The sequence below is a fragment of the Corvus brachyrhynchos genome, unplaced genomic scaffold (genome assembly GCF_000691975.1).
Source record: "Corvus brachyrhynchos isolate BGI_N302 unplaced genomic scaffold, ASM69197v1 scaffold194, whole genome shotgun sequence".
In the NCBI taxonomy this organism is placed as follows: Eukaryota; Metazoa; Chordata; class Aves; order Passeriformes; family Corvidae; genus Corvus; species Corvus brachyrhynchos.
In genome coordinates, this window is record NW_008237890.1 from 4736838 (window position 1) to 4745704 (window position 8867).

General features: G+C 38.5%; 1 protein-coding gene across 1 annotated transcript in view; it reads right to left on the reverse strand.

Moving 5' to 3' along the window:
• Positions 1-780: 780 nt before the first annotated feature.
• The window catches only part of FREM1 (FRAS1 related extracellular matrix 1), a 66597-nt gene continuing 58510 nt past the window's right edge, over positions 781-8867 (reverse strand). The window contains 2 exon segments of the mRNA XM_017732885.1: positions 781-4336; positions 5708-5793. Coding sequence (XP_017588374.1) covers positions 4137-4336; positions 5708-5793 — 286 coding nt within the window. The 3' untranslated portion in view covers positions 781-4136.

Consider the following 8867-nt stretch of genomic DNA (forward strand, 5'->3'; position numbering starts at 1 on the left):
ATTTACTAGAAGTTCCCTGCTCATCCCTGTAGATCTCTTGCCAGCTTTGTTTGATTTTTTTCTCATGGGGATACGTATGGTCTTGAGTTGGCAGGACCTGGACTCCCTTGTCTTCTATACCCCTAACCCATGGGATTCCTCTGATTAGGTCCTATTGATTGGTACTACTTCTGATTGAAAACAATGCATTACCTCAATGCCAAAAAAAAAAAAAAAAACTTAAAAACCAAAGCCTATTGTGTTCATGTCATTTAAGTGTACCAACAGTACCAACATAGAGAACAGTATTTAAGTAACAGAGTAGAAGAGTTATCCAAATTACAGTCAGCATAGCTTCTCAAAGGGTAATAAGAGAGGAAAACTACCTCTCTCCCCTGAAGATGACTGAGGTTTCTGAGGGACAATGACTTTTTTCACATTCTTCTTTAAATCAAGCATCATATTAAAGTTCATTTTTATAGGCTGACAGTCTTTCTTGAATCCATTCTTCTTGTATATCTGCTTGCAGACCTTTAACTTTCCTTGGATTAATTTCTCAAAATAAGCATCATTTTCTCTTTTAAGTGTGGTTAACTCATGGTACAAATATCCTTATAGTATTCACTCAAGAATAGGCCCAAACAAAAGAAAAAACTGAATTCAGAAACTGCATGGAGTAAACAGCAGCAATATTATGCTTAATTATAAGTGCATTTCTACTATGCTAAACACTATAGTTTTTATCACGAGAAAACAAGCTTTTGTGAGATTTCAAAACAAAGAAATTCATATTCACAGAAGTATATTTTGGGGTTTTTATTAACACACATTACAGAGTTAAACATAACAATATACATAGTGTTCTGAATAGAAGAATTATAGTAGCACCAGTCACGTGATGTAAATAATGTAGAATCACTGGTATTCACTGAGTCTTACGCATAATTCTCTCAAAGTTATGTTTATAATATGAGTGAATAAAGACTTGAAGACATTCAACTAAGTATCCATGTGTAGAAAGAAGATCTGGAAAACTTCTCTGATAGTTTTCAGGCTAAATACTTGATATACATAATAAAAACTCAAGTGTTGTAGAATATTTTGGTTCAGAAGAAGTGATCCTGTGACCTGTTGGCTATCCAATTTTTTTCTTAACCATTGGCTTCGAGTTAACTAGTTCTCTGTCAAATTTGTTTGAAATATTGACATATTTAAAAGATATTTGACAGGGAGTGAAGGTAGTTTAAAGTGACAAGCACACACAGCACTCACACAGCCCATCCCTCTATTGGATATGGATATATGGATAGTTCTGGTGAAATTAATCCTTTGTTTATCCAGAAAGTGTGGCATCCGTATGTGAATACCAGAATTTACATACTCCTTTTTCTTACTTTCAGCCTTTTGAAATACTCTTGGTGATGCTGATCCTCTAAATACTGATCTTTCCTGGAGTTTACTCAGAGCCTAATCCAAAAATACTGAAGATGAAAAAATCCCCAAAGCTCCTCAGGACTGTAGGCCCATCCTTTACTGAACTTCTTAGAAGAAATAATTTCCTATGTCAACAGAAAAAATAATAAATTATTTGTGCTTTCCCTGATTTGAGTATGTTTTGTTCTTTGAACTCCAGTATTCTAATAATAAAAATAAAAGATGTAAAAATCTGTGAAAAAATACTTTTTTAAGCACAGAAAAAAATAAAATTTATTAGTAAATGTTTGGAACAGTTAATTGTATTGGAAAAAAATTCAGCAGCCTTTCAGGGCAGAAATATACTTGCTCTGCAATATAAGAATTTTAGTTTCATTAGTGTATTGTGTTAGATATAATTAAACCAGTAAACTCATGCAGTCTGCACCACTAAGAGTCTGTTGTGTAGTGAAATCTTCATACTCTGCAATCATTTTAAAGTAGTTCAAATGAAGTACAGAAAAGGGAAAAATTCCCCTACTCTCACAGAAGCAAACCTGAGTCACCGTTGTGTCAGGTGGCATGAGTAATTTATTAGTTACTGATCAAGTAACAAGCACCTTTGTCAAAATTCCCACTCTGCTGATATCATTAGTTTATTAAATAATTGGGAGAGGTATTTGAATTATCTCAATAGGCTTTTTCAAATTAGCACCAATAAATTCTACAGCTTTTATTTAAAAAAGGCCCTAAAGAAATAAAAGTTTATGTCTCAATCAATTTTCCCTGGAATTCCAGAACACACCACTAAGAGATATCAAGAGTGCTTTTTTAGATGCTGATTTTTTTTTCTGTAATGAAAACTATCAGAAATAAAATCAGGTCTAAAACCAGGGATTCAGGAGTACTTGGTTTGGAGACAAGTAGCATATCTATGTTGACCTAGAAAACTCCTTAAAAAGAAGAGTTTGTGTCTAGCAAAAGTGTCTAGAAGCTTGTCATAAATATTACCATGAAAAAAAAAAAAAAGAGAGAAATCCTGGAAATATTTTTGTCTGTGTCTGTTGATAGCAATAATAAAGGTGAGGACGTTCTGTCCCCAGTACATTTTTCTCTGATGTTGCGATGCACTCATGTTTATTGGCAACAGTCCCTTCGGGGTGGTTTTTTCCTATATACAAAAACTGTTCAGCTACTCACATTTTGATTTAACATGTCATAGCAAGGAGGAAGGATGAGTAACATATGCATGACAGAGGCAAAGAGGAGGAATATATATTACCCCTGAAACAGTGTCCTTCAGGTCAGAGAGGAGAGGTGATTCTTCTCTGTCTGTCCCTTGCAGGACTGAGAAATTGCTGAGAGGAACCCGAGAAGGAGGTTTTGCAGTCCTGGTGCAAACCTGATCTAGAGCCTGGCTGAATAGATGAGGAAGGGGGGGATCAACTGCTGGCAGCAGGCAGGCAGATGGGGAGAATGAGAGTTCATAAGTACAGGGCAAATTCACCCTGCTCAGTTCCAAAACAGCTGTCACACACTGGCTCCTGTTGAGAGGAGCTTTAATTTTCTTTTTTTTTAGGAAGCCTATGCTCAGATCCTTGTATCTTTTTTTTTTTTTTTTTCTAATGGTAATTTTAAGGCTGGCAGTAAAAATGTCCAAAAGCAAGCTTTTGACAGGTCAAGTATAAATTTAATATATTGTTACAAAATGGTTATACTGCAACTATATATATCTAAAATAATAAGTTCTGGCCAGCTGTTTTTTTCCTATTACTTGCTGGGATTTAAACCTTTCTCTGAAGTAAATCTGGATTTTTAAATACCTCAAATCTCTAATAAAGACTTAGATTAATACTTTTCAAAAGCCATAGCTGCTTTACTACAAAATATGTCTCATGATTACATTGGTTTATACACACATATAAATCCTATTGATGTTCATGTATCAGTGAATATCCCAAGATAATATCCTAGGATTAAGTTTACTTTTTTTTTTTAATAAATCGTCATTTGCTGTAACATTAGGTTTAGAGATGTCCCATTATTTAATTACACTAAAAACTACAGCACCATCCTGTAATTCCTGAAAAAAAAAGAAAAAATTTGCGTAGGAATGTGAAACAGATGCAACTCTGTGTGGGCAGATCCATTAGATTATCAAGCTGGCCTTGGGAGGTAGAAGAAATACAAGACTTTGCTCCTGTTGGTACTCTGTCACCAGCCAAAGTCCAGCTATTGGTACTTTTGTAAGATGTACTAGGGCATCCACCAAAGAAACTCCAGTACCTACATGACATCACCCCTGTCATCACCCAAGAGGATCTGCTTTTAGCCAGCTGTTTGCCCTCATTTCCAACCCCAGCAGTATTCCTCTTTTTGTGACTGCAGAGTAAACCTGCAGTTCACAACCCCTCCTTAAGAGCAAAGCAAACCAACTGACACATTCTTTCTTTAAAAGAAAAAATACTTTTACACTGAAGTGTGATGAAAGCCTTGAGACCCAGCTCTTTGGCATAAAAGTACCTATGAGTAAGTGACAGATCAAAGTCATTGGGGAGATTTCAAAACCTTAACCTGGACTTAATTTTTGCAACTGATCTCTATACCTTGGTTAGAGGCCAGTGCATCTGCACCTCTGGCAGCATAAAATAAGCCTTGCTGATAATTAGGATGGTTTTCTAACTGCAGATAACCCACTGAAATAGCATGAATGTGCTTATGCTTTCAGAGGCATCCTCCATCCATTAGAACTTTCTTGAACATATATAGCTGCTTGGTTTGACCTTCTTGCAGTCAGTTGCTTGCCATTTTCCTCGCTTCTGCACAAATGCACAGTTTCTTCCTCTCATTGGAAAGTGGTAGGAGCTTCTTCTCCAGTTTATGTAGGTTACAGGTTCTCCTCCATTCCACTCCCAATGTCCAGGATTGACTTGGTCATTCAAACCTGTGTGAAATCAGTAAGACCAAATCAGTGATGTTTATTGTCACTGGAGCAGATGCCTAGAGATGCCTATGTTGTTCTATATGTTGGTCTTCATTAAAAAATGCATACAATTTCATGCTGAGAGAAAAAGAAAACATCTGGTAGAACGCAAGCAAAACACAATCTGGGATTTAATTAGGCCACTTGAATCACAGTTAGTGCCATATGAATAAAGGAAAATATACTTTTCTGCAGTAGCACATATCTAAAATGTTTTTTTCTCCTTACGTCTATTACATGTCTATCACCTCATAGGTTTGTCTTTTGATACTTGAAATAGCAAGTAGTCTGGGCAGCATCAGATGTCTTCAGATTTCTTCTGAATATAAAATTCTGCAGATCTTTGTGGACCTTGTTTACACTTTAAATTAACAGTTGTAAAATTAGCTTGTGTTAATTAGTACAACATTAAACATATCTTTTCCCGTATCGTCTAAGACCAATATGTGTGGCATAATTTCAGACATGACCTGTCTTCTTAGGAGAGATCAAGATAAGAAAATTGGCATAACAATCTTGTAGTCTTTATCTTCATCAACCAAGTTTATTTCTTTCAGGTTAACAGAATTATGATCCATTAAACATGATCCAAAACCAGCTGTATTTTTTAGAGGTAATTTAGTATACCTAGTAAATCCATCCAGAAAATTACTAGGAGCTGATAATTGCACTTCAGAATCCAAGAAAAAGAACCAAACTGAGGACAGTATAACAGAAACAAGAAGGGTTAGAAGAAAGCAGTAGCACTAGTATATGAGCTAAGGCAGTCATCCACAGAAAGGAGGTGCTAAGAATATCCATCCAAATTCTTTCCTTTTCTCATTAAATGTAAATTGCCTAATAAGAAATAGCTAAATCTGAAATGATGTGATGAAGTGTTCTTTAGCTTATCATTTAATTAATTCATAAGATTTCTAACACAAGATGACGCCATTAAATTAGGAGTAACATAAATGATTAAGTTAAAACAGAATAAAATAAAAACCTAAATTGTGATAAAGTAATAGTCAAAAGAAAGATGATATAAACAAAATTGTAGGAGCTGCACCGGAACTATTTTCATCAGCTTGTGTTAAAATAGGAAAGGTTTCAAGACAAAAAAAGTCCATCAATAGGCATCATGATAAACTCATCTTTTTGATAAAGAATTATAAAAGTAGCCAGGTAAATTACAGCTTTTGGTTACGCCTTGCTCTGAAGTAATAAAAGCAGCAGAAATTTGAGGACAATACAGTATTTGAAACCTGGGCTCAAATTGCTGCAGCAGTTTCTGCTTTTGATGGTGCACAGGAACTGCAGTCTTCAGAGGGGACTTGCAGCCAGTATACTTGCCTATCCAAAAGGGCATCCTCCCACTGAAATCCCACAGTCACTGCATGTGTTGTTCATTAGCCACACTTGTTAGACTCCCCAGGTATCTAGGCTCAACGAGAGAGGACAGAGTAATTAGCATTCCACAGGGTGACAGACAGTTCGCATCAATTTATCAACAACGGGTGTTGATTCTAATGTAAAGCATAAAAATAACAAGTCACAGGAAAACTGCATCTTACTGGCATGAAGGAATAATTACATGAAGATGAAGTCTTAAAATTGTGGATTACTTGGAGAGGAAGTCCTAGTCTGATTTCTCTAACAGAAAAATTAAATCAGCTGGGCAACTGAAGGAAATGTATGTAGGAAATACATGCCTCATACTCACAAAATGGGTTTAAAACCATTGGCACAATTATTGATACCTTATTTTCCCTAAAATAATAAACTTCATACACTGAAATCCAAGCCACTGAAAGATACAAGTTCACCTATTTGGTAGGAAAGCAGAAGATATCTTTTTTATATCATGTTTTGACAGGACTGAAGATATGAATAATACATTTAAATGATAATGTGGTTCTGAGAAGTCATCATAGAATCACAAAATCATAGAATGTCCTGAGTAGGAAGGGACCCCACAAGTGTCGTCAAAATATAACCCTTGGTCCTGCACAGGGCAGCCCCAAAAAATTACACAGTGAGCCTGAGAGCACTATCCAAACACTTCTTGAACTCTGTCAGACTGGTGCTGTGACCACTTCCCTGGGGAAGCTGTTCCAGTGCCTGACCACCCTCTGAGTGAAGAACCTTCTCGTAATATCTAATCTAAATCTCCCCTGTCACAGTTACACATGCATCCTCTAAAATCAACATTTGGGCTGTTACATCATTCTCCCCCCATTTCCTTCCTCACCCGCAATCCAACCCCTCTTCTCTTTTTGCATTTTCATTCTTTTCCATTTTGGCTTTCAGCTGAGACGTTCTGGTTCTCCATCCTCCTGTGAATCTGCACTTGGTAAATGCAGGTATCCCGTGGACTTTCCCAGTTGCTCATCACAAGAAATTTGGTATCTGAAAAGGGTCTGAAAAGGCTCTGAAAAGCAGCACATTCTTCGGAGGGTTGTCTGCAGTGACTACACATTTACTTCAGATTGAGAGAATTTGTGGTTTGTGTTAAGCAGACTATTTCTGAGTTAAGTCAATGCAAAACTCTGCTCTGTGTTTGTATTTATAGTATGCCAGTTCCCAAGGAGGATTTGCAACCCCTAGCCACTGAGTGGCCTTAACACTGACAAGTCTTCCAACCAGTACCAAACATACAAGCACCAGCAGGCAACTTTTAAGCCATTTAGGCTAAATCTTTAGGTATTAAGAGACAAATGGCGTTCTTCACATTTACCGGAAGCTGTCAGCCCTCAGTGGCTTCACTTTCTTATTTATCCATCTTTGTGTCTGCATTGATATCATATCACCTTTTTACATGTCACACCTGGTGCTGCCATCCCTCTGATGCTGAACCTCTGGTGCTGACATTCCTGTTGTCCCATATTTCTGACTGTCACTCAGTCTAAAAGTGACGTCAACCCCTTCAGCCTCCTGGAATATCCTGGGTGACAGTTGATAGGGCCAAAGGAAACAACACTGCTCATAAAAACGTTTTAAGAGAGCAAAAAAACTTTTCTAACATCAGAATAAGTAAATGGTATTGTAAGGATTTTGCTAATTTCATTACTTTTGCCAGATAGCAGAGACAGAAGATCACTACTGCTCCAGATGAAGTGATAACTGTCTTCTTAAAGAGCTGGGGCAGCAACCGGGCCTCAAGAATGGCATGGCAGACTCGAGGTCATGAACAGGTGTTAGAGTGAAAGCCTGCTGCCCAGTTAGAGATCCATGCCTGGAGCACCACTCACGTTATTTCCCTGTATGTCTTCTAGGAGTAGTCATCCCATGGATTCCATGTGATGCCACACAAGATAGGGAAGCAGGAAAAATTTACATGAGGAGAAGTTCAAAGTAGTAGTCCACAATATTGGCACAGTCCCTACTGCACAAAATCTGGACCATTCCTTAATCTTCGCCCACAGGGTCAGACTATGAAACAAATTCATTGTGCTGCTGAGTGTGGACGCTCTTGCTGCACAGACCTCCTCCACTATCCCTACAGGCCAACCAAAGCAGCAGGGGATGGAGTTGCCCTCCGCTCCACGCTGCGTGGGGGTTCTGCCAAGGCCAGCAGGACAGCTGGGTGTTAGCCTGTGCAATCACAGCTGCCCTGGGGGAAGCACTGCACAGTAACGTAGGGCCCATCAGGGCTTCTCTGAGTTCCCAGGCCACCAGAGAACAGCATGGAAAGGATCTCACTGACACCTGTGTACACTTTCCTCACCGAGGGTGTGGTGGAACGGCCTCAGAACTGTCTGGTAGGGATCGGGATTGTGCACCCACTGTGGTAGAGGCTCCCAAAACTGCACCCAGTGAAGGCGTCAGCAGAGCTTCAGCTGCACCTCTCATCACTGTGAGATGTCCCAAGGGTGACAGGCTTCCACCCTTCTGGGCCAATCTCAGGCACAGAATCTCCGCTGAGCTAGGAACAAAGCTGTTACACTGACGCTCTTGGAAAGTTTTGTACTCCATCTTCTTCTACAGACAGAGTCCAGGAAAGCAGGAATAGTTAATTCAGGGTGTCCTCCCAGGCTAACTGCTTCAGCAAACAGGATTCCATTTCCCCTCACAGTGACTGCGGTTGTACTGACCAAATGGGCCTGGGAAGAGGTATGGGCAGCAGTTTCTGTGGTATCACTACTAGGTGAGAAAGAACAAAAATAAAGCATTTTATCTGGCTTCTGTTTAAGGACACTCAAAACCCAGGAACTAAGTAATTTACTTTAGGTAAGCATATCTTACTCCTGTTGTTCTGACTGTCCTAGAAAATGTGAAACCAAAAAGCATCAATGTGTGTCAGTAACTGCTCTATCATTTATGACATACAGGGGTGGTCTAAGCAATAACAGTTTCAGACATTTACTTCAATCCATGTACCAGGGAGAGAATTCATCACTGTGAAAGGAAAGCACTGCAGTAATTATAATGTTACCTAATCTTTTCTCTATAGGAGTGCTTTCTAAGTACAGCTTGAGAAACACATTTCTGAAGAGAGAACAACTGTTCTAAT